Source organism: Prinia subflava, chromosome 1, assembly GCF_021018805.1.
Source record: "Prinia subflava isolate CZ2003 ecotype Zambia chromosome 1, Cam_Psub_1.2, whole genome shotgun sequence".
NCBI lineage: Eukaryota > Metazoa > Chordata > Aves > Passeriformes > Cisticolidae > Prinia > Prinia subflava.
The window spans coordinates 4112725-4139072 of NC_086247.1; the positions used below are offsets into that span (position 1 = coordinate 4112725).

General features: G+C 39.3%; 1 protein-coding gene across 3 annotated transcripts in view; it reads left to right on the forward strand.

Moving 5' to 3' along the window:
• Nucleotides 1-26348, forward strand: part of PTK2 (protein tyrosine kinase 2) — a 188532-nt gene that overhangs the window by 117105 nt on the left and 45079 nt on the right. For all 3 annotated transcript variants that reach the window (XM_063407212.1, XM_063407051.1, XM_063407126.1), the window contains 7 exons: nucleotides 2410-2464; nucleotides 6069-6209; nucleotides 6914-6991; nucleotides 7985-8092; nucleotides 9035-9152; nucleotides 15558-15588; nucleotides 18052-18104. In XM_063407212.1, coding sequence (XP_063263282.1) covers nucleotides 2410-2464; nucleotides 6069-6209; nucleotides 6914-6991; nucleotides 7985-8092; nucleotides 9035-9152; nucleotides 15558-15588; nucleotides 18052-18104 — 584 coding nt within the window. The remainder of the gene's footprint in view (nucleotides 1-2409; nucleotides 2465-6068; nucleotides 6210-6913; nucleotides 6992-7984; nucleotides 8093-9034; nucleotides 9153-15557; nucleotides 15589-18051; nucleotides 18105-26348) is intronic.

The window sequence follows — 26348 nt, forward strand, 5'->3', positions numbered from 1 at the left end:
GAACAGGTGCAGCCACAATTTGGTAAAAGGCGTGTTAAAGTCTATTATGTTAATCTAACATTACTTTTTTTGTTGTAACTTGCATTGAGGTGAAAAATACATGATATATGCTGCCTACAGCTGCTTATCATTGTAAGACAAGCAGTATCACCTATCTGTAGTTGGTGTTTTATTAATCTGATCAAAGTTTGTGCATTAAAAAACCTGAATTTAGATTTAAGCCTGGAAGTAGGCTGGAGTAGATGAGGTTGAGTACAAAGCTGGAGTAGAACGGTGTGAAGCAGGCTCTCAGTGCTGGTTATCTCTTGTTGGCAATCAGAAACCAATGTCTGAGTCCTTCATCCAGAGCCCTGAGCTGTCTCCCTTGTTGGCCATTCCCCACCCAAGGGGAAGGAAGGAGTTTGTAGGCTTGTGTGTGTAAAACTGTTTGTATGTTCCAATTTCTAGTGCTTATTCTCTTATTTATAAGTATCCATAAGCTGTTGCTGGCCAGGGCATTAAATCTGTGTGGTTCTTTCATTAAGTTCTCCTCCAGTAAATAAATTTGCCATCTCAGCTAAACACAGGAAATACTTTATTAACAAGTTTTGTTAAGTTGTGGTCTGTTTTGCTCTGTATAAGAATTTCTTCTCAGTTTGTTGCACCCAGATCTGTACCAAAGGCTGCTCTACAGCTTGTCCCAGTAATGAATGAAGTGAGGCTGTGGCAGCCGTGTGCTGCAGGCCTGTTAAAATAAGGAATACCAGGGTGATGGAAGGTGCTTCATTTCAGAAGCACTCTCTCTCAAATGCTTAATGTTGAACTAATATATCCCTGTCAAAATGTCTTTGCATATTATTTAGATGGTAATAGTGTGTTAGATTCATTTAACTGTGTAGGATGATAAACCGAGTGTCATTTGCATTTGAGAAGAAATGCATGGAAGGAATTAACATTTATGAAGTTTTATAATCCTGCAGCTTACTGTCATTGCACAGATGCCAGTGCTGCACATGAACATTCTGCTCCTCCTGGCTGAGGATGTTTTTAGTATGAAATTGTATACTACTCATCTTCAGAGAGCTTTAAAAATACCCTGGTTTATTCTTCTGAGGGAGCTTTTTTTATTCACTTTCCTGTTGGCTTTGTCCTTGTGCCGTTAGGTAGCAGTAAATAAATCCTGAATATCTCCACTTGCTAGCAGCTTTTCCTTGCTTTGCCAAGTGTAAGAATTCCAGATGTATTTCTGTGTATGTTCAGAGCATGCAGTCATGGCAAGCTCGCTTTCATACTTGTTCCAGAAGCAGATAAGAATATTTGAAAGAGATGATAACATCCTAAATTTAAAGGAGAAAGTCAATAACACCTTTGAGCTATAAACCCATTTCCTATTTATACTTTTCTCTTAGTTTTTCCTTGTTTACATATGAGTTTTTTGCACTTGGTTGTTTGCACTAATATCACTGGAACTTCTCGTGAAGCTGATGTTCAGTTGTAGTGACACAAGCACACGTCAGACAAAAGCTGCATGCAGCACATCAGAGCATAAAAATATTTCTGGTTTTCAAACCAGGGCTGCAACCCAATTTATAAGTGTGAACATGAGCTTGATCAATTCAGTTTGCAAAACCTGAGCTCTCAGTCACCTGATTTACAGTTGCAAAAAGTGAGATTGCATGCAAGAAGAAGTTGGTAATTTAAATTTGCTCAGTATGAGGAAAAAATAATGGCAGAAATTTAAACAACTCCTTATTTATAGTGATCAAAGGGTAAAACAGTAGTGGAATTGGCACTCAGCATGCTTAGTGAGGTGATATCATGAGTATTCCTTTATATATTCCTGGGTTCCTTAGGCCATGCTGGGGTTTTGAGCAACCTGGTCTAGTGGAATGTGTCCCTGCCCATGGCACCTGGATGGGCATTAAGGTCCCTTCAACCCCAAACCACTCTGTAATTCTTTATTAGACCTTCTGCTCCATTCTAATAGAGGTTTATCAGGGTTTTCCACTTTCATGATGTTCCCTTCTCATCTGACTACATGCTCTAAGAATATATTTTCCTGTATTCTTGAAATTATTAAAACATGTACAAATAACAGTTTTTATTCTCAAAACTCCTCTGTGCCCAAGGCACCATTTCAAATAACAGACTTTCCACACAGGTACCTGGTTAAATGCAGTATCTTTTGGGGTTTAAACTAGAAGATGCTTCTGTGCCACATTTGATGTGGAGTGGCTCTAGTTAGAATTTTAATGGTAGTTTGTTTGTTACTCTGAGATTTTCAAGGACCTTGTTAGGAAAATGGTTTAGTAATTGTATATGCTAGTTAAAAAACAAAACAAAAAATAGACCCAAAGCAGCACCCTGAAAAGAGAAAGATGATACTGCACAATGTTTTTGATGTTAATTCTGTGTTTATTTTTCTTTCAGGAAAGATGTTGGTTTGAGACGATTTTTCCCGAAGAGTTTACTAGATTCAGTGAAGGTAATTACAGTCCCAGTCAATCCTATACTGCTGTAAAGAAAAAAGTGTCAGAAATCTGAAAATTGCATTATGGTTTTTACTGTACAGTTCCTCAGGGAATTGCTGTGCAGTTTTGCTTTGTTTAAAACCATCCAGGCTGTCTGTTGGATTGGTGGGCTCTAAATCCCACTCACGCTGCTGGCAGGACAAGGATAAAGTGATTCACACGGCCTTGCTGAGCTGCTGGGAGAGGGGCACAGCTCTGCCTCTCAAACCTTGGGGGTAAAAGTGCAAAACAAGTCCTTGGAGCCTCTTGTATTAAATAACTGGGTTTTTTTTCTTCCTTCCCTAAAAGAAAAATGAGACTTCTGGAAGAAGAGGAAGGGAACATGTAAAAAAAAAGAATATTTTACTCGGAACTTGATAAATTTGGTGCCTTCCTTGCTCAAGACTGTATCCATCTTATTCAAGGGAGATTTCCAGTAATTTCTGCTTATGTTAATCCTAGCTAAGACTATAAACATTACTTGAATCTCGCTCCCATTGAAGTCCATATGTTCTCAGAGTAAAAAATGCAAATTTTTCTCAACATGTGTTGAAAAGGGGGATTAAGAATGGTCACCAAGTATTTTACATTTATAGCTGCCTCAATATGAATATCCTGGTGAAATGCCTCTTACAATTCATACATGAAAGTATAAATCATAAGTTGCTATTTTGGAGCTGGTTTTGGTAAGCAGTGAAGCTTTGTAGAAAGAATAAAATTCAACTTGAGATTTGGAGAGAATCTGCATTGTGATTTAAATGGGTAAACACAAAAGGTCTGTCATGACAAGGTTTTGTTTCAAAAGACTTTTGAAAATCAGAAGCTAATGAAGTCAAGTGGATTTAAGTAATCCCCTCTGCATTTTAATTTAGGCAATTATCTGAAACTGTATTTTCTGCTAACGGGAAAAATTGTGGTAAAAGGCTCCAGACGTAAAAGTATGAATAACTGTCTCAAAAATAATATTATGGAGCCAGAAAATTGACTGACCAAGAAAACTGCACTTTGGAAATCCTGAAGTGGGGAGAATGGCAGAAAGAAGTAGCAAGAGTTGCCAGAAGGTGAAGCTGAGTGGAACCTTGTAAAGACATGAAAAAAAATGTTGGACATGTGAAGAAGAAAAACAAGGGAAGGAGAAGTGTGTCTGCTTTTCAATGAAAATGAAATCCCTATTGAAAACAGTGCAGGATTGGTCCAAATCCTTGAATTGCTCTTCCACTTTGTGAAAACCAGGGAATTTGAACTGGCAGGCAAAGGAGGGTTCCCAATAGCTGTGAAATATAAAATTAATTATTTCTCTCAATTCTCTCTGCTTTGAACAAACACAGAGGGGGAACAGTGGTTCTTAGAAATGCTTTTAAGAGCAAGTGCATTTCACTTGAAGTTGCTATTTGCAGGTATTTCGGATAGATGCCTCTGTTATGGAAGAAATGTGGTTTTGGGGGCTGTTCAGCCTGGAGAAGAGAAGGCTCTGGAGAGACCTGAGAGCTCCTTCCAGTGCCTAAAGGGGCTGAAAGAGAGCTGGGGAGGGATTTGGATATGGGATGGAGTGACAGGACACAGGGAATGGCTTCACACTGACAGAGGGTGGGGCTGGATGGGATATTGGGAAGAAATTCTTCCCTGTGGGGGTGCTGAGGCCCTGGCACAGAGAAGCTGTGGCTGTCCCATCCCTGGAAGTGTCCAAGTCCAGGTTGGATGGGGCTTGGAGCAGCCTGGGACAGTGGAAGATGTCCCTGTCCATGGCAGGGAGGTGGAACAAGATGGGCTTAAAAGTCCCTTCCCACCCAAACCAGCTTGTGACTAATGGAGTTTCTGTCTTTACACCTGGCTCATGATCTTAAAATTTAAAGTGACCAGTTCTTCTTGGTGGACTGAGAAGAGGCAGATAACACATGCCAGTATTCCTGGCACTAAATGTGATGCTGGGATTGGTCAGGAAAACAAACGACGGACAGAATAAAGTATTTTTCCTCAACTGAGTGGCTGAATTATTTGGGACACCTTGAGCTGGCAAATACTTTTTTATTTTGTTGTGTCTTGCTCTTGGTATTTGCCAGTGGTAATCTAAGGCTGAGGTTTGCAGTTGCCTTGAAGTTGGTTTTCTGTGTAAAAATAAAGATAATAGGGAGGTCCAGTGCAGTGTCTTGAGTTCTAACAAAGCCTGAGGCAGCTCTGGGTCCTGATTGCCAAAGGCTTTCTTACCCTCTCCAGCTCTGCAGCCTCCTTAATGATCCACCTGATAGTTGGTTCTGCTAAATTGACAAAATAATTCAAAATTACACCAAAGTCATGGATTTCTTTGTTAATTTGACAGTACAGTGTGTGCCAAGAGGGCTTTTTTCTAACCTATATATGCATCCTTGCAATACTGATCATTCTGTGAATATGCAACACCCTTGGATTACTGCTACTGGAGGAACTCCTAAACACTCCACGTGAACATTTCTGGCTGTTTTGACTTCTGAACTTCTGTGAAATTTCTAAAATGAGTGGCTAATCTGTCTGGAAGTGCTAATAACCAAAGGAAGTTGGTATTTGTGTAGTCCCTGGGGTGTTAACAGGCAGTGTGGGAGACTAAAGAGTTTTACTGCTGTTAAAATGGGACATTCAGATATGTGTGCATGGAGGAACAATGGTAATTCCTGTCTTAACCTTGACATATTGGGAAGATAAGTGTGGTTTTGCTTTCTGTCCTTGCTGTTAGTTGGAAGAGGTATCAGAAATGGGGTTTTTAAGATTATTTAGTCACTTTAGAGAGATGTTTTTATTCACAATTCTTGATGGCATGTTCAGATTGGGGGCATCTTAGATCTTACTGCTTCTCAAGCCCTGTTTTTATTTTCATATAAGTGGCTGCCTTTCAGGGATTATACATTATGAACAGGAAGATAATTCATTTTTTTCAAGTATTAATTTAACTATCTTTTGTGCTGCTCTAAGTGGTTATTTATAAGCTGAAAACAGTTAATAAAGTGCTAGACAGCACAGTTAATATAGTGTAATTTAAATGTTTGGTTTACTTTTTAGACTGAGTCTGCTATTTAAATTTCATCTTTTTATATTAAAGGGTTTTTTTTGCTTATTATCAGACTGAAAGAATCCACTTTATTATGGATAGTCTGAGTTATTGTGTGCAGAGATTAGGATACAGCTACAGCTGGCTTGTTATTGCCAGGTGAGAGAGAGAATGGTGATTTATGTTTAAAAACTCACATGAAGGTATAAGTTATTTGGCTTTTTTTTGTATTGGGACACAGTTCAGAAGTTGAGAGAAATGATGAACTTAAAACAAATAAATATTCCTGGAAGGGTTAACATATGGTCTTTTATTATAACTCATTCAAAATGTTATTAGTTAGATAGCCTCTCTAAAATATAGCAGAAATAATGTTGATCCTAAGCAGAAGTTAAAAGGCAGAACTGCTGCTTACATTTTGAAGCTTTTTTTATTCCTTGAGAATTGTCTGCATTCCATTGATAAGGACACTGTTAGTGCTACTAAGTGACCAAAACTCTTAAAATGTCCCTCAGCTATTAGATTTAAAATAATTGTTCTCCAAATGTTTTAATACACAGGCCAAAACCCTACGGAAATTAATCCAACAAACATTTCGACAATTTGCCAACCTCAACAGAGAAGAAAGTATTTTGAAGTTCTTTGAGATCCTCTCTCCAGTGTACAGATTTGACAAGGAATGCTTCAAGTGTGCTCTTGGTGTAAGTAGAGGAATGTGACAGTCACCAGAATACATTCTGGAATTATAAGTCCAATTGCTTTTGCTTGGTTCTGCAGTAATTTTTTGCTTACCTCCTGTTTTCATGTAGAGACAATTGGATTTCATTAGCAACAAACTGTATTTATAGATTTTATTTAGAACTTTGTCCATTGACCGTTTAAAAAAAATCACCATTCATTAGTTGGGTAAGAATTGTATGTCAAATAAAATATTTTATAGGTGCTTTGTTTGTGGAAGTTGAGTAGTTTTTCAGCTGTTTCCACAAGGAAATGAAATTTCTCAGCTTCTGTTAGTAAATTTTCATCTAATAGCTGTTAATGTCTACCTATTTCAAGCAACTTTTGGGGAAGCTCCAGATCTGGAAAGTTTGTGAAAATGGAGACTCCAACAGAAATTAGAACTTGAATATCAACGTTCATTAAAAGAGGAAATAAAGGAAATACATAGTTCTCTTGTAGACTTAAGATAAAATGCAGTTTGGGTAGCAGAGTTCCCCAGGAAACAGTCATGAGGGGTTTTGCCACTTACAGAACTACTTGATTTTAATACAATTTTGTTTGAAGAGTTGAAAAGCTTCTAGATATTATTTACTAAAACCTGTAATTATCACACTGGATGATAGTATTCCATAGCAAGGCCTTGTCTTACTACTGAAATTCTGCCCTTTCTCCTTTGACTCCCAAGTCAAGCTGGATTATTTCAGTGGAACTGGCAATTGGCCCAGAAGAAGGAATCAGTTACCTGACAGACAAGGGTGCAAATGTAAGTCTGCTTCTGTTTTGTGGGTTTTTTTGTCAGTCACTGTGTTAACAACCATGGCCTGTTGTGAACTGGATGTCACAGAAAGGGAGTGACCTGTCTGATCTCTGGGTTAAACACAGCAGAACTCTCAGCGTGTACAGCTCTTAGTCAGATATTAATTTGTGATTTGGGATCAAGGGAAAGGCACTGGTGTCAGGTACAACAGACAGTGTCAGCTTTAGCACTGAAAATTTGTTGGCTTTTCTACCCAGTGAAGTGCTCACTTGCAGAATTTGAAGCACTGGTGGGGACTTTTTACCAATGAAACGTGAATTATTCCGAGTTGTTCTCTTTCTTAGGAATGTGTAAATGCAGAGCTTGTTTAACCAGTTGCTGAGCACATTTGTGCAGGCACTTTTATTTACTTTCTTCATACCCTTCACAGCCATTTCCTTACTTGATTCCAGCTGTGTTTCAGTATTTCCTGTTCACCCCCATGGTGCAAGGGAGCTCTGCAAGACAGATCCTTCAGCAAAATGCTTGGGAACTTTATAATCTCAATTAAGCTGAGCCCATGTCCAGCTTTCTATTGAAATAAATTAAAAGCAGTGAGAAGATGGGGAAATGAGGAATACACAGCTGAGACCATACATACCTTTTCCAGCAGTCTGGGGGGATGTTGGGAATGTGTCAGCGTGGGTTCCATGTGATTTTTACCTGTTCAGTTTTCTCTGTTGACATCCAAGAGGTCGTTCCCACTTCAGTGTGAGCCTGGCATTGCTCAACAGTGACCTCTGTGGGCTCAGTGGAGCTGGATTCCTTTTCCACACACTGGGTATTTGTGTGTTGTGAGGGAGTGGTAATGAAACTCTAGAAAGAAACAGAGAGCAGATTTCTGCTCGTGTAGTTTGGGGATCAAAGTGTCCCTGTGCTTTTGCAACACCAAGGAGAAAGGCAGGCTATTTTGCTGTAATTTTGATTTTTTTCCTCATTTTTTGCATTGTCTTTCTGCAGCCAACCCATCTAGCTGACTTCAATCAAGTGCAAACCATTCAGTATTCAAACAGTGAAGACAAGGACAGAAAAGGGATGTTGCAGCTCAAGATAGCAGGTGCACCTGAGGTATGTTAGTGAGATTGTAGGTGGTGATAAACTTGCTACTTTCTTTTTCTTTGCAAGGAGTGGGGTGTAGCATACTCCTAATGTGAATATTCTCTGTATTGGACCTTTGTTCTGGGTTTAGTTTTAAAATAGATTTAAAGTTGTTTACATGTTTAACATTCTGCATCTGGTGCTTGTAAACTTTGATATTCAGAGAAGAAGCTTAATATAAAAATATTAGCTCTTAAATGCAATTTAATAGCAACCTGTGCATATTTACTGCATCCTAGAGAGGAAACAGAGCAATTCCACTTTTATGTAAAGGGGAAATGTGAAAGAAGGAAAATTTATTCCCTTTTATTACATGGAAGCAGCTCTGGGAGTGAAATCAAATGTTTTCCTTGGTCCAGTGCACCAGAAAACAGTGATAGAACAGGACTGAGGGAGGGTGGCAGATCTGTGCAGGGGATGATAAATGTTGGTGGTATTGAAATTAATAGCTTGTCTGTATGTCTGTCATCTCTTTTTGCACTGTACATATTTTATTTTTTTAAAATCTTTTTTGAAATTGGGAAGGGCTGTTTTTAGGTAAAGAATAAACTGCTGCAGAGGGTGGGAAAAAAGATACCACCTGTGAGAGCTTTAAGGAATAAGCATCTTCAATTATAACCCTGAAAGTTATAGCAATTGTTTCAACAGTGGTTTACACTTAAAAAGCCAAAATTATCACTACATTTAGGTGGAGGGTTTTACCAGCTGTGCTTTCTGAACCTGCTGTTTGAAATTTGCTGCCCAGAAGTTAAAGCAGAATCTCTCTGGTGCTTCCCCGCTCACCCCCATCCTTGTGTTTACGCTTTGCAGGCGTGTGTGAAGTTGTGATGCAATGACACAGCTGTTCCACCCAGTGTTTGCAACTACAATAATTCCTCTTTGTTGCTGCCTTGTTTTCTTCCCCCTCTGTAGCCTCTGACAGTGACAGCACCATCCTTAACCATTGCAGAGAACATGGCAGACCTGATCGACGGCTACTGCCGGCTGGTGAACGGCGCCACACAGTCCTTCATCATCAGGCCTCAGAAAGGTGAGCACACTCCATCCCTCCTCAGAGCTGCTCACAGCTTCCTTTGCAATAAAATACAAGATACCAGGTAACAGAAAAATCCAAACTTGGAGGCTCTTTTTGAGGTAGCAGAAAAACCCTCACTCAGAGGTTCTTTTCTTTCAGGGAGGAGTCATGAGGAACACCGATAGTAAATAGTCACTTCATTAAAAATTGCTTAGTGGCTGGTAATTAAGACTGATGTCAGTAATTAGTGCTTTACACTGATTCCTGACTTAACTAGCAGAAGTGAATTGTAATTATTAAAGGCACTCCTAACGAGGGTGTGTTATCTTATAACGTGATTCCCAATATTTAAGTGGAAATTCAGTGAGGTTGGTTAGGATGCATTTGGATGAGGTGCTGACTGGTGGTAATTTTTTAGTTTCTGCTTTTCTCCTAGATACTCAAATATCTCCATTTAAAAAATAAAAACCTTGAGAAGTCTGATGAGTTTCTCTCATAAAATAGAACTAAAGCAGAGATATATTTTATAGTGTCTATCAGTTGTTTTTGTAGCATCTCACAAGCTGCAAGCAGTGAGATGAGGTTGCAGGTATACCTCATTTTAGAGAGAATTTAATTAAGTTTCATTAGATTTTTTCCAGTTTCAGACAGCTTTTTATATTGAAAAACAGGCAAGCAAAGCTGCTTAAGAATGAAATTTTCTTCTTCCATCTTTACCTATGGAAATTCATCAACTTTCCTACTTTCTAAAACAAAAAACTATTTCCTCCTTCTATGTTTGTAATACAGGAAAGTACACAAACTATCCCAGCATCTCTCCAATGTGAAACTGAGTCTCTTCTAGCCACATTCTTGCTTTTTTCTGCCACAGGTTTTCCTTGGGGTTATGTTGTTAGCATAATTCAGGTCTTTTCCAGGTCCATTTATCACATCCTACCTGTGTGTGGCACAAAAAATCCCCAAACTTAAACATGGTCATTCAGTAATAAAGAAATGTGATCTTAGGGTGTTAGATGTTTTGACAGCACATGGTAATTGTTCAGATTATTCTTAAATTTCCATATTTTTTTGTTACTTCTGACCTTTAGTGTGTGTGAGTGACCTTTAGCTCCAAGACAAGCAGCTTTGTTAAAACTTATGTGAGTTGTGCAGCCTTATCTCCACACAAATGAAAATCTTCCCTCAACACAAACTCAGCTCTCCAAGCCCACCTGGTGCACAGCTTGGTGATGATGAACCACTGGCCCCAAAATCAGACACTGAAAGGATAGGCTAGCATCAGAGATAATAACAGTGTATTGTTCTAAAAATAAAATATGCATCACAATCCAAGATTTCCATGTCACTAGACTAGTGTGTGCCCGTGAGTGGAGATCTTTTGTGCCTCTTCTTTTCTGACAAATCATGGTTTGGGGTTTGCTACAATCCTTATTATTCACTCCCCAAACTTTCCTTCTAATTCCAGTGGGTTGGCTGTTTTCCAGCCTCAACTGTTGTAGTAGCCACTAACTGATCTTTTAAAACTTTTCCATGTTTACACATGACCTCTTCCCTGAATTAATGGACAGCTCTGACTCTGTCCCTGCTTTTCCTTTACGGAAATGTGGACTTTGTCCAGTTATTGCCACTTCCACACTGGTGGTGGTGCCCATCAAAATTGACCTGTTCTATTTGTAATTTTTCTTTCTAATTCCTGTCTTCTTCTGACCTGACTTTCTTAGCAGCAGCTGCTACATCTTCTAGGCTGACTGAGCTCTCTGAGGGTCAGTATTTCTGGTTTTCCTATGCCCTGCACTGAGGTTTCTGGTAGGTGTGAATGCAGGATAAATCAATGCTTTTAATGCAGGCTGTTTATTCGTGTACTATTCTTATAACACAGAATTCTAGCACAGAGCAAATGAGCAGTGACTGAACAGGAACATCAGGTAGCACTTTGGGAATACTCCTCTTTGTGCATACATGAAGAGAGCCCCTCTAATTAAAATAATTTCTGAGTTTCTTTCGTCTCAGGTTTCTTTTTTTGAAGTTCATAGCAATATCCAACATATTCATTAAACATTTCATAGGAGAGGTGTCCCCATCATGATCTGCATTCCCAGATCCCTTCCACAGTGAGTTTTGACTGTGTAAGACACATCAGAAACAAATCATGGAGCAACTCTTGATCCCTGAGATTTGTTTTATCCCCGTTTTGAGCTTTCCCATCCTTTGTTGTAAATTTACATTTATTGCAAATCTCTTCATAAATTGTTGTTCTTGATTACTAGCAGACCTGGTTTTCTGATATCTCTCATGCTATGCGTTCACAATCCAGTTCCTCTTAATTTGGGGAGAGCACTGGGTAATGTTTTAAGACACAGCCAACATTTGGCATTTTTCCATTCAGTTTGTTTTATTTTTCATAAATATTTTGATTGACAGGTCTCTTTAGACCAGTGTGGAAATGTTACACTTAATATTTCTGTTTCCATTATCACACTTACCTTTTAGAGGCCAAGAGCACAAATGAAAAAATTCATAAAAAGTCAAACTGATTATTAGCTTGTAGGTTATGAGGTGTTTATCAGTCTCTACAACTACTTGAAAGAAGATTGTAGCCAGATGAGGGCTGTTCTCTTCTCTTCTCTCAGGTAATAAGTAACAGGATATGAGCAAACTCCCCAAGTTGCTCCAGAGGAAGTTTAACTTGGATATTGGGAAAATTTCTTCCCCAGAAGGGTGTTTAGGGACTGGAACAAGCTGCCCAGGGAAGTGTTCAGAAACACCAAATCTAAAAATAGTTTGTGAAGTTCTCCATTTAAGTGCTTTTGTTTTCACCCAGATTTACCCTGGGCATCATTTTCATTTTAATGGAATGATAACAAATGTTCCCATTCTTGGGATACTGTTACCTCCTTAGTTGGCCCCTCACTGATTTTGCTTTCACAATAAATTCAGTCAGGTGAGACAATTTACATTTCCCCTGGCATTTCCAGCCTGGCTAGGACCACTGGGACTGCCTGGGTTCTTCTGTGTCCAACATGGAGCTGTGCTCAAAGTGGAAACACCTGCACAATCCAGTGGAAACCCCAGTACAGCCATGGAAATCCCATTTCTTTAAAGGAATATAGAATTGGGCAAAAATGTTGTGGGTTTCAACTTGTGAACAACAACATATGCCTTAACTGGGATGCTGTTAGTAAGAAATTTTGACTTCAGACCTTCAGGGGTACTAATGAATATTTGGTATTTTATTTGGGATATAAACTGTAAAAAGATGAGCACCAGCTTGGGCACCAGTGCCTGAAGTGAGCAGTTTGTATCCAGAGAACGTGTAGGCGTCTGCAAGATCAGGAGTTCCATACAGATTATTTTTTTCTTTAATTATATCCACTGATAGAGGAGGCATAGAATGACAGAAGAATCACAGCACAGTTCAGGTTTGCTGATACCTTTAAAAATCATCCGGTTCCAACCTTGTAGTACTACAACCCCTGTGCACCTCTGGTATTACTTAATAGTTATGAGGTTTTTTTGATGCCTGGATGCATTTTTGTGGGGTTTTTTTGAACATCTGCTTGGTTTTCCAGCTTCCCCTGTCCATTTACAGCCCTGCACTTGACACATCTCCAGCACACAAGTGGGGTTTTCCCTATAGCCAATCCCTGCAGATTCCAGGCAGTTCTGGGTGCTCCTTCCTTCTGCCAGGGCTGAGCTGCCTTGTCCACATCTCCCAGCCCCATCAGCCCAGGGATGAGGGTCCAGATCTCTAACTCTGATGCAGATGAGCACAAAACCAGTTATGTCCAGTGGAATTCAGCAGGGGACAGTGAAAAGGGAGATGATCAGATGAAAAAGTTTCGGGTATGGTGGATCCATGTGTGCTGCTTGATTTCCCAGTGGATCTGGAAGCAAATACTCATTTAACTTGGGTCAGAGTCTCTGCTTTTCTCTGTTTATCCTCATCTTTTCCTCACAGTTTTCCAGACTGCTTCAGTTCTTCTCATCTTTCCTTCACTTTCTCTTCAATTCCTTCACCTTTCCTTTGCCTCTTTTCTTCTTCTTTGAACTCACTGACTACATCACACTACTGCTCAACTTACTCTGTAAGACTGCTTCTATTCACACTCTCCCTATCTCACAAATCCAAGAAAGGATTTGCTATTGCAGTGGAATCAAGATTTTGTTTTGTTATCAATTATTATGTTTTATTATGACCCTTGCTTTACACTTTGCACTGATAGGAAGCTGTTCAGGAAGTGGAACGGAGGCTTGCAGGAACAGAATGAGAGTCTCTTCTTTAATGAAATTTAATACCACAGTGCAAAGTCAGATTCTCTCTTTATGTCCTTTAGATCCTCTTTGATAGGCAGTAGTTGACTTCAGCACACACCAGCATTACCACCTGTGGTATTTCTCACTTTCTTAGCAGGTTGGAGGAGGGAAAAGCAGTCAGATCTGATCTGAGCTCAGTACCTTGAACATATGAAGCATTGTGGCCCTGCAAGTGTTATGAAATCATTCCTATCAAATCTAATGAAATCATTCACTGATCTTTCTGAAGTCCCCAAATATGATACTCTACAAAAAAAAAAAAAAGCCTTAGGGGAAATTAAAATTCCATCTTTAGAATACAGTTTGAATAGTGTGCAATTAACATGCAATGGAGCTACATATTAAAGAGCAAGGCGAATTATTTTGAATAGCTGCTTATTAATTGTGCATCCATCACCTTGATTTAAAAATACAGAATGAAAAGGTTAACTGTGCAGTTTAGTGAAGCTCTTTTAACACAGGGGAAGACTCTGTGTTCCACCAGTAACATGTGATTAATCAGCACCATCTAAGCCTCAAATCCATTGCCAAGTGTAACAGCAGCATTGGAACAACCAGCAGTAGCAGCAGAAATTGGTGTAAGCCAGAACCCAAGATGATTTCACAACTAATGCTGACAGCTGTAGGTGTCATGTAAAAATTAGGGTTCATTTAAGTGTTCTTTACAGCCCTGGGGAGGCCTGCACAGCAGTGGGCAGGACTCTTGTGCCTGTTCCTTCAAGCTTGGTGTCTTTTACCCAGTTTCATCCAGGCTGAACCTCTTGTGCCCATGACTTTCTCTTTTTTGGGTACCTTTTCCCCAGGCTTTTACTGCCAGGCTGCACCTCCACACCACTGGTCTCATATTTGTTACTCCACACTATCTCTGAGGATCTTTGCATTTTGTTTCCTTCCAAAAATAGATAATTTATCCTAACATATCCCAGTATCTCTGTCTCCCACCTGTTTATTTAATCTTACTGTCCTTGCTCTGCCCCCAGTTCCAGGTGCTTGCTCTTGTCACCTTGCTGAGCTGCTCCAGGGCTTCAAAATAGCAGCTTCTGGTTTCCCTTCTTTTCTGCAACTTCCTTTTCAACACCCTCCATCAGACAGATCAAAACAGATTGATGTTGCTGATACAAATGGTGCTTTTCTTTGTGTAGACAGCAGAAAAAATAAGCCAAAATAGTGTACTTTGCCATGTTGAGTGTGGCTTTTGGGTACTGGGCATTTCTCTGCTCAATCCCTTAGTACACAAAGGTGAGATGTTTTTACATCTATAATTCCTGGAAATTTTAACATGGGAGGAATACAAATGAGAATTTATGTGATTTTGTTAAACAGTGTACATCACCATTTTTTGCACATGTGGCCATTCTCTCAGGTCACTTTATCAGAGCTGCTTTGATTTGGAGAGTGAAACACACTTTATTACCCCTTTCTCTGCTTCCCTGCATACCCCAATCTATTGAAAAGGTGTTTTGCTAAAGGATTAGTAACTTCCTCACAGGAATAGCAAGGATTTCATCAAATCCAATAGGAAAAAAACCCTTGAAAATGTACATCCAAGCTCTTACACACATTACCATTTTCAAAGACAGACTGGCAAAGATTTGAATATAGTGTACAAAAAGCTGACTTACTCTGTGGCACAAAACATTATTATTGTATAGTCTCAAGCCAGTGTGAAATCAATATGATAATATGTGCTTTAATGATTTATTTCAGTTGTCTTACTTGGAAATCCAAGTTGGATTCAATTGTTTTATTTATATGTTAGCACTTAGGACATCTTGGAGATAAAAGAAAAGCATTTCTTACCAGAGAGATGAGATAGTGTCACACCTTCTGCAAGTGATTTATTGGAGTTATTTGTTAAGAATAAAAAGAGCTTTTATATTCTGTGTACATTGTTTCCTCAGATGAGAGTTTGCCTAAAGGTGTGAGTGGGTAGGAGTTGTTGATGTGCTGCTCTTTATATATGTATAGAACATTCTTTTTGAGCCACCTCAGTTTTCCTGAGAGATTGTAATGATTATTGTTTCAGGCAGGTGTATATTTCACTTTGAGAGAGGTTATTTGAAAACTTGCAAAAGCTTTAATCCTGTTTTCTTCTTGTTTACACAGAAGGTGAAAGAGCTTTACCATCAATACCAAAGTAAGTTTTGTGCTTTCTTTTCTTATATATTTAAAAAAAAAATGTTTTGAAGAATAGTGATGCTTTCTGAACTTCCTGCACGTGCCTAATTTTTATTGTTGCTTTTGGATTTTGGGAAATAGCAGGCAGGGCATAAAAAGCTCACAGTAGTATTAAACTACAATGATACCAGAAAGAAAATCTGAGGACAAAAGAGCATAATGCATCCATCATACTTGACAATAAAAAAAGCAGGATGTTTTGGAAAAGACTTGACTGGAATCCAGGCTATTTCTTTTAAATCCATGAGTAAATTTAATTAAAGAAGTGATACTAAACAGTTTTTGAATTGTGGTTTCAATCTGTGAGTCAGTCTGTGGTCTTCTTTTCCCTAATTGTCCCCTTTTTGGCTTATGTGAAATACAGAAAACACTTTTTGCTGCTGTCATAAATCTGTCACATTACCTTTTTCTAATAAAACTTCCTTAATGGGACCAGTTGAAGTTGGGATCTAGGTTCAGTGTAATAAAGAATAGCAGTTATTAATTTAAATATTAACATTACATAGTAAATACCTCTTTATTGTCTTAAATATGGAGAAACTACTCTCCAGTAATCATTGTGGATGCCTAGAAAACATCCTATGTCAGGCAAACAGAGATGCATTTTTCCCCTGCTTGGTTTTATGGTGATACTTTAATAAAGGTGCCCAGAGAAAAGTTATCTCCATCTAATAATTCTTACAAAGTGGGCTAAGATACCTCTCTCCATTTTTCTTCTTCCCAAAGTTTAAGGTCAATAATAAATTTCTGATTTAGCTCTGATTTAGACTATTCCTTATGTTGTTGGAGTTGGTGGTAGGCAAACCTGTAATTGTAATTAATGTAGGCAAGACTTTAATTCTTCCTGATGGTTCTGTGCTCCCCTGGTGTCGCTGGCTGGGTCTCCATCCTCTCTGGAGGTTGTCATGGTTGTCTCATTTTTCCATGGGCAGTTCCTTGTTGTGACCTTCTAAACTTTGGTCTTCAAAGCAAGACACTTTTTGTTTTGGTTTGGTTTTTTTTGTAATCTGACTGTTCTCAGTGGTCACATCCAGACCCAGTTCAGAGTCACACATGAGCAGTGACCTCCTTGAGCTGTGTCAGGCAGAGCCACCCCTGTCCCCTGGCACGAGGTAACTGCTGAAAAATGACATTTAGTGATTGATAGTGTTTTACCTCCTCCTTTGTATTTTGGGACAAGGGCTGGGCCTGCTTTGACCCACTCACCTCATTCTGTTTCTTCCCTTATTTCTGGAAGGAGTCCAGAACTATTTTTATTGCTTTCTTAACTACTGGATGGAGTATGGAATACAATTTGTTAGTGATTAGTTAGTGAATTAGTGATTGCACACAGGTTCTGCTGCAGCCCTCACTACCAGGCAGCTTTCTCATGATGTAGAGAGATGGTAAAATTCAAAGAAGAAAAATTGAGGCTGGAAGCAGTAAAGTCAGTTAATTTAGTGTGCACTCATGAAACAGGAAAATTTATTTTTACTTAGATAGACACAAATGAGAAACACAGAATAACTTTCTAATTACATTTTTATTTGTAAGGATTTCTGGGGTAAAATAAGATTTGAAGGAGAAGCTTCTCATTTTTGGGGCAGTTTACCAAAACTAAATTTGTACACTTGAGTCTGTTTAACAAGGGCATCATGTGTGTCCCAAGCCTGGCAGCAGAGCTTTTATCAAACACCCAAAACTGCCAGCCAACAGCATCTTGCATCTGGGAAGCTTTGCCTTTGGCAGCTGAAATTCCTCATTTCTGAAGGCATGAAGTGCAGTGCTCTCTTGACCATTAAAATGGTGGTTATATATGTAAGTGATGAAAAATTGAGAATTTGTTAGAATTTCTGATCCTTATAAAAGTTTATGTGTAACATAATATATCCATAACATAATGAACATTTATATGTGATGAGCAATACATTTATACATAATGAACAATATATAATATATTCATAATGAACATTTATATATAATGGGCAATACATTTCTACAGTATAAATATATATACATACCATAGTGAACATTTATAAATAACTGCATTTAAATGTGATTGGTTTCCTATGTTTGACATGTAAATTAATTCAAAGTAGTACAGGATAAGTCTTTTTACAGACAGAAACTCAATTCATACTCCATTTCCCACCGTTCACACAGAAAATACAAGCACAGTCAGGTTACACACATCTCCAGAGCGTGCCCAGTTTAGGTTTTGTGTTTTTCTTGGAATTCAGCAGCTTTCTGTGAATGTTTGTGCTAATTAAAGCCTGCTCTCACTCCCCCAGATGGGATGGAGTGGTAGATTCCTCTCTGCCTTCCCCTGCTGGCCCTTGGCTGGGGAGGTGGCTCAGCCCTGCTGAGGACAGGAGGTTGGGATGAATTCCCAGTGCTGCTGAAGAATGCACAGCATTCAGCGCTTCCAACTTCTGTTTTCCAGGCTGGCCAACAATGAGAAGCAAGGAGTGAGGTCTCACACAGTCTCTGTGTCAGGTAAGGCTCACCCAGACCCAGGAGCTGAGGTTATTTCTGGAACTGGCAGATGTGCAGGCAGCTTTTCCACTCACTGCTGCCCCAGGGCTGCTGCCTGCCCCAGCCTGGAGCTGTGCTGCCCTCGTAGAGCAGTTTCCAAAGAGAAACTTTTCTGCAACAGCCACATCTGTGCAGTTACTTCAAAGCCAGTCAGAATTTCCACTTGACTTTGTGATGAAGTAGAATGTCGTTGGCTAGAACTGAAATTACCTGAGTGTGTGCTAATTGTGAGGGAGCAGCTTTGAAAAGGGAAAATAGACAATTAAATATTAATCATTGCTTTACAGAAAGGAGAAACTTAATAGCTGTTTTTCTGTAGCTGTTTAGATAAAAGCATTTAATTTTTGCTATTGAAAATGACAAGTTAATTGAAGGATGGGTATGTGAAGTAATGTTGTTTCTGTTCTTTATAGGCTTCTAAGAATTCTCTGAGTTAACATGGAGTTTTTAAAGTTTTTATGCTTAAGAGAAAATATGTTCCTGTTATAGTCTTAAATAATTTTGAAGGATTGATTTTTAGTAGTGTCTTAGTAAAAAATGTATTTCTATATCAGTAAACATAATATTTATTAAGGAGATTTTATTGCAAAAATGTATTTACATTATGATCTGTTCCAGTAGGTTTCTGGTATTTGGTCCCAAACTTGAGGAACCAATACTGTGACTCAGTGGATTTCTAACCCCTGACTTAGAGGGAGGCTTCAGCCCCATTTTAACATTTATGTGAGCATTTAGTGGCAAATACTCAAAACCCCAACATATTTCATACAATAAGGAGGAAAGATACATAGACATTTGATTAATTTCCCACTCCTCAGATTCCTTTCCCCACCCTTACCCACTTCCAAAAGATGTTTGAGAGTCAGTGCTTGGCATGGGAAGCCCAAATAAACAGAAACTGCAAGAAAGCAGGTGAGAGGATCAGAGTGAAAATGAGGATAAAGCTGCAGTGGGTACCAGAGCATCAGCAGTTACTCAAAGAGCAGCTCTTCTTCCCTCAGTGCCTGGCAAGCAAGCATGCTAGATCAGGGAGACAAGCATGAAGCATGGTCAGCATGTTCTCTTTTGGTTCTTACCTGTGTGGCTGATTTTAGCTGTTAGAAGGGTTGAAATTTCTGAAGTGGGTAGTGCTGTGCTTTTTAGTTATTCTGCTCACCCTCCAAAAGACTAATCTTCAGGACAGAACAGGCTGTCTGCAGCCTCAAATTCTCACTCCTTCAGTTCTTCTGAGAATGCTGATAGTACTCTTAAGAATGAAAATAATAATAAATGCTGACTTTATGATCCTTTCTTGCTTGTCACTGTGACTTTGCAACTTTAGGTATCTTCTGCTGAAGTTCTTTGGTGTTTCAGAGGACAAATGCTTCTTTTTTAAAGCAGCATTTATAAATTTGTGTCTGAAGTTAGTTGTAATACCCCCCTCTGGCACTGAGGGCATCCCATGAAGGTGGATGAGGGGGAAATGAGAGCTTTGCTGTGGCACCACAGAAGTAGCAGTGCTGGAGGTGAGCTGGTTGTTCAGGTGAATGTCAGGGACACTGAGCTGCAAAGGTGGCTCCTGTGAGCAGTGCAATAAAATTAAACCAAAAAATAATCATCCTCATTCTTGCCAATACCAAAATCAATTAGGTATTATTCTTGGAAATGCTGCCATAATGCTGGAATGGTTTAAGCCAAGTCATTTAATGTTCAGTCTCAAGGGTTTGTTCTTCTTGAAATGTAATAACACAGAACACATAAATACTTTTTTTGTTGTTGTGTTTTTTCCCCCAGAGTTATTTGAAATGCACTGAGTATGTCATTGTATTAAATTTAAACCAGAGGCAGATTGCTGAGATGAACCCCCCTGACAGGAGTTATTCTCAGGAGCTGCTTTCTGTAAGAATCTCTTGAATCCCCAGAGGAATCAGTTTGCCATAAATGAAGTGAACTTGATGTAGACGTGGAGAAGCCTCTCCTGTTGGCAGATGGAAGGAGGGAGGCACTGGCTGAACGTGATGCTCAGCTCAGCCCTGTGCCAGGTCAGCAGAGCCTGCCAGCAGCCAGGGCAGGGGCAGTGTGAGGGTGCTGCTGTGGGTGCAGAGCAGGAGCTTCTCCCTGCTGACACTGCAGTGGCTCAGAGCCAAAGGTTTCAGATCTGATGAGCTTTTGTAGCTCAGTGACATCTGTAACTGCTCCACGCCTTGATGGTTTAAATCCTAAATTAACTCTGCTGTTTGATTTCACTGACACTGCTCCCCTTTGTTTAGACCTCTCTTGATACTAAAGATAAATAGCAAAAAATCTAAACCAGAGGCTCAGCAAAAAAATTAAGAAGTTGGAGGTATTAATAGTATTAACATGCTTTGCTTGTTCAAAAAAGAAGCTCCACAGTGAATTCCCCACCAAAACTGAGATAAACCAGCAATATCCAAACCTAGTGTGAAACATGACTTGGTGGTTTGAAAATTCAGGTGTTTGTCTGAAGCTTTATAGGTTTAGAAAGGAACCTGTTAATAAAAGACACCTTGTCTTTTTGAAATATTTATTAACATACCTTGCAATATTTCTGATCTAGTGAAGTGAAAACTTGGTATTTTCCAAGTGCTCCGATATTCCAAAGCACACAAAGATAGAAGGTTTGTAAATACTCCTGATTTTTTTTTCTCCTCTAAAAAAAGGCCTTTTCAAACTAGTGGAGGATGAAGTTGGTTTCAGGAATCCAAAGCAGCAGATTTCTGGATCTGGGAGTCTGTGTGCCACTGAACCAAGTTTCACCACACACCTTTTACTGCTTCTGTTTCTTCTGGTGTTGTCTGCCTTGGTTCCACAAATTCTCTGTTCCTTGCAGTGGACACTGTCTTTGTGTGCAGCTAAGGTGCCTGCCAGATTCCTCTCCTTTTTAAAAGCATAATAATTTTATGCCTCAACACATTTGTAAGATTGTAAATAACTATGAATAAGCTAAATTAAATTAATTGGATTTTAGATTTCTTTGGTAGCCATCCGATGTTTTGGCTGAAGTTGCTGTGATTCACCAGAAACAATGAATGTTTTAGCTAATAGGTAATAGCAACTTTTACCTCCTTCTTCCTCTGCATCTGCATTAAAAAAGAGTTCTTTGTACTTAGCCAAGAGTGTGCACTCAGGAAATGGTAAGGCGAAATTATTTGCTTTGTGCAAATAGTATATCAAATGTGTAAGAAGCAGCACACCAGTTAACTCTAATTTTATTGACTATATTTCCACTGTTTGACTTGGAGACACCTTATTAAAATGCTCTGCTGTAGTCTAAAGGAACTTACTTTGGCCAGCAGTTTGTTTTTAAATAGCAAACATTAGCCTTGGTAAGGTGATCTTATATTTCCAGATACACATATTTCCAAAAATAATAACTTATCCAGTCACTTACATGTTACACAAAGGTTTTCATGAAATGCAATCAGTGCAGCAGTAACTGCTTGCTCTCTTTTTACATAAATTCCTTCTGACACAGAGTTCTTTGGTTTCTTCTGCCCCTTCCTTGCTTGTGTAAATATGACCAAGAAGAATAAATATGCTTTTGCATCCCTTGGTTAATCTCCATGTCTCCTTGGCCCTGGAGAATTCATGAATTTTTAAAATCCTAGCTCAAATGCTGCTTTCCATGCAGTGCCACAGAATGTGACATTTCAGGCCCGTGTGTTCCAGTGAGCACTGAACAGGCAGAGTATTGAGCAGGTCTTGGCAGGTTCTTGGCAGTGCTGGGTTTATGGTTGGACTCAGTGATCTTAAGGGTCTTTTTCAACCTAAAGGCTCCTGTGATTCCAAGCAGTCCCTCCTGGCATTTGGATATTCAGGTACTGGTGTAAAACAGTGTTTTTGTGGGGAGGGAGCTGTCACTGGGAAGGTGACAGGAAGGGGGATTTGAGCTGTCCTGCAGTAGCCAGCACAAGGGACATGTCTGAAGGGGATTTTAGGATGTCCCACAGGGTTGGGCTTGCAGAAGGTGCTGATTTTGCAGCTTTAGAAAGAGCTTATTTGGTGAAGGAAATAAAAAGATCTCTGAAAATATGGTCCCTGTTTCAGCTGATAAAGCAAAGTGTTCAAGGCACCTGAGCAGCAAACCCCAGGGTACAAACCTTTAAGAGGGAAATAAGTGTATTAAAGAGAAACTGATTTGTTATCCTGTTCCCCAGCTGGTGCAGCTGGTGTCAGTGACACAAGCAGCATTTTAAACTGGAGGGGGTGCAGCTCTAAGTGCATCATGAAATGATGACAGGAGTTTGTATTAATTCTGGTTGTGCCATTGCCTCTCTATCCCATGGTTTAGATATATTCAGTAACATGCTCTGTGCAGGATTTGATCTCTTGCAGCTGAAGGATTTTAGTATCCTGAAAGAGGGGCTTCTCAAAAAGTTTCCAGGTTCTGCTTTAAAATCACACATTTATAAGATAACATTGGTAGACTTTAATCACTGTGATTAACTCCTGATCAGGACAGTGAGATGGGAGTTCTTCTGTAAGTGCTCCTTAGGAGCAGATCTGAGATTTTATCATGAAGGGAAAAAACATCAGTGGTGTAGTTTGTGAGTAAAAGAGACTTTCAGGATATTTCCTACAGAGCAGAAGCCAAATGTGAAAACACAACAAACAGGAGAGGAAATAAAAATGAAATCTATTCACCTGATGTCAGTGTTACAGCACTTCAGAGTGCTCTGATTGAAGGAGATGTTGGCACGTGAAAGGACCTGTCTGTCCTGGGCTGAGGCTGATCACCAGCAAAGCTGTGAGCAGGATGGAAAGGCAAATTCAATTTTATTGAATCACTTCTGCTTGCAGAGCACAGTGCAGGCTCTGTGGAGTGATTCCTGTGCTCCACATGAAGGTCTGCCCTGTGCCCAGGTCTGAAAGAGTTTCTTGTGTAGGATTTGTATTTCTTAGCTCCTTTTGAGTTAATGGGTGGGGAAAAAGGTGGCTTTTGCTTGAGGTTGAAAAATTGGCAGTTTTTTAATGTCCATTCTGTCAAGACACTCCAAAAAGACAAAGCTGAGAAGTGTAAGTAAATTTTTAGATGACAAATTGTATCTTGAGCATTAGGACTGTGTAAACTCAGCTATGTTGTACTCCCCAGGTCACTTTTGAAAAGAAAGTCTGAGTGTCTTGCCATACATTACATAGTTATAAATTCAACTTAAGTAATTATTAAGTAATTTGAGGAATATAAAGACTTTGTTAGAGCTGTAGCTCTGCCATATGGTCACAGCACTTGGAGACATTCAAGCTTAAAGTTTACTGCAGATTAATTTTACAAACCTTGAGCAAGTCATTAGTCTCCAGGTTCATGGAGGAGGGAGTTCTTAATGCACCCAACTATTTCACTGATTAATAAGATAATATAGTTGAAAATGCCCTTAATGCTAATAAATTGCAATATTTCAAATTCTCATCACAGTTGAATACACTGGTGCTGTTATCTTTTTCCTATTTTAGCCTGACTGACTAAAAGGCTTCTTTTCATGCATAAAAAGACCAGAATGAATTGTGGTGACAATCTGAAGAGATTCTTCCATATCAGTGTCCAGGAAGTTCCTGCATTGATTCCATCAGCCTGTGGTGCTGGTTAAGGAGTTTTTACTCTCCTGTGCCCCTCCTTTGTGAGCCTCTCACTGGATTTGAGCAGACTCTTCTGCTGTGCAAGGGAAGTATTCCATGCAGGTTTGGGGATTTGTTGTTTATGTAGAAACATATTTGGTGTGCCTACTCCATAGTGTGCATTTGAGTTGAAAAGTTCAAAATTTAATAGATTTATTCTTTCTATATGGTTTTTTTTTCAGGGTTTTTCCTCAGGCGGGTTCAAGAATGTACAACCAAAGTAGAATGGGATATTATCAGATTCAGTTTCCAGTATTTGTTATCTGCTCATACAAGGAGCTCCCATAATAACTGTCCTGTAAAAAAGGGGCAGTAAAAGCCTGGTTTCTTTCTTTCTAAAATAGTTATTGCACAGAAAAAGTGATTTTTTCCTTTTTTTTACTTCTAAAACTTTTTTCACAATAATTTTAGTGAATTATTGAGTAGAGGAACTAAATAAATAAAGAATTCCCTTGCAATTTTCAGCAGCATTCTTGAGCATCAGTGATATCCTAGCTTTAAGTTGCTGTGGAGGGCTGGAAATCCTTCTAAGCTGTATTCATTTCATTAAGGTATTCTCTAGACTCCTGGGAAAGTGTTAGAACTTCTATTTTTTAAAATTTAAAATCAACTCATTAAACTCATTAGAATCAACTCCCTTTTGTAGCTAGACTTGCAGATGTGGTAAGTTTAAGACAAAGCATCTTCCATTTAATGTGGCAGAACAGTTGAACAAACTTTAGACAGCAAATCAGAAAGGCAGAATTTGAAATGCAAGGGAAGAGTTGGAACATCCCATCACAGGGCATCAGGGCAGGCACATGAGGAATTAAAAACACCTTTACCTGTGCAATAAATAGGTAAAATAGGTTTATTTGAAATAGGTTTGGTCAGGTGTCAGCAGCTTCTGCCACCCACCTGTCAGTGTGAGGGCCAGCAGCATTTCAGCACTTCAGGCTAAAATGAGCTCTGTAGCCTGAGCAGGCAGGTCAGGAGCTGGAGCATCTCTTCTCTTTTAGAGGGCTTGTGTAGCCTGCAGTGACTCTATACCTGTGCTTCTGTTTCAGTACAGGGTGTTGGGTTCCCTCATTCTCATGGCAACACCTTTTCAGCAGACACTTAAACCAGCTGCAGTATTTTTTCTTTTTATAGTATGCCTGAAGCTTTTTGCGGGTGTTACCTGAGGTTTGTGCTAGAATGACAGTGCTGACAATTGTCTGTCATGTGATGTTAGGAAGAGAAGTCCCTTGGGAGTATCAAGGGGGGAAACTCAGAGTGTTCCCCTTTAAATTGTCTTAAACCAAGACAAATGGAAATACTGATACACTGACATAGTCAAGAATTTTGCCCTCTCAATGCACCTTTTGTAGTTTTTAGCATTGAATCTGATTAATGTTCTTTCTCTCTGATATCTGTATTTTCCCACTAGATTGATGATTCCTGTTTGCTCAGTCACCCAGCAGTTTTTATGATAGTTTTTGTTAATTGTAGAAGTTATTTTTATTAAAATGTAATTCTCCTTTTCTACCCTTCCTGCACTTCATTGTCCCAGTAGCTGCTGCTGTGGGTTTGGGCTTCTCTTTTAACACCTGCATCCCCACCCAGCCTCTGTAACTCTGGGTGACTGGACCTCACTCCTGAGTTTTGGTTGTTAAGAGCTGCCAGCAGCAAGATGCAGGTTTTTTATTTAATTGACTTTTTAAACCACTTCTCACATTTCCTTGTGGAGAGGAAAAAGGGGAAAGCAGAGAGGAGCAAACAGGTAACAAGAGAAATAAAAGGAGCAGGTATCCTCAGGTGCTCAGTGTCATCTTGTGTCCTTCTTTCTCACCTCGTGTGGCTTCTTTGTATTTTTTCCTACTCCAAAATTTCCCTTGTCCTGATTAGCACTCCTGATAAGCACTTTGCTAAAAAATGCAGTGGGGTGACTGGGAAAGGGAGCAGTGAGGGTGCCATGGGCTGTTCACCAGAGATCCTTGCAGAGCTGGAATATCCATTAGCAGGGCAGGTCTGCACTGGGAAAAAGACTCTGGTGGCAGATTTGAGATGATAAAATCTGTCAGTGCTGTATTTCAGGAGAGAGGGAAACCATGTTTTCCCTTGTTCTGTGTAACCCTGCTGTGTGAAATACTTCTTTTGTGTTGTTTTAAGGAGAGCCAATACATACTTGTTGAAGTCTGGTGACTGCCACTTAAGCTGGAATGTAGCTGTCATACAAGTCTGACAGAACTTAAAAGGCAAACTTGGAAAAGCAGGTTGCACTTCTGGGATAGACAGTGTTCTTTGTGATGTTAATGAATGGTGTACAATAGCTGGCGTAATCCGACTTTTTAATGGGTTCTAATCTTACTTCTAAAAACTGAAATATTAATTACTGTAGAAAGGAATTTAAAGAAAAATTTGAACCAAAAATGCTTTATAGTTTCAGAGACGTTTGTATTTTCATTTGGGTATATGGTATTGTAATGCAAACCTTTACTTTTATGTTCGTTCGTTATAGATGTTCTCTTCACTCTCTTTTCTTTTATTTCCAAATAATTTGTTCCTATTTTTTTTCTCTTTCCTTTTCTTGCCTCTTTGTAAAGGAGTCAATCACTGTCAGCATAAAGTAAA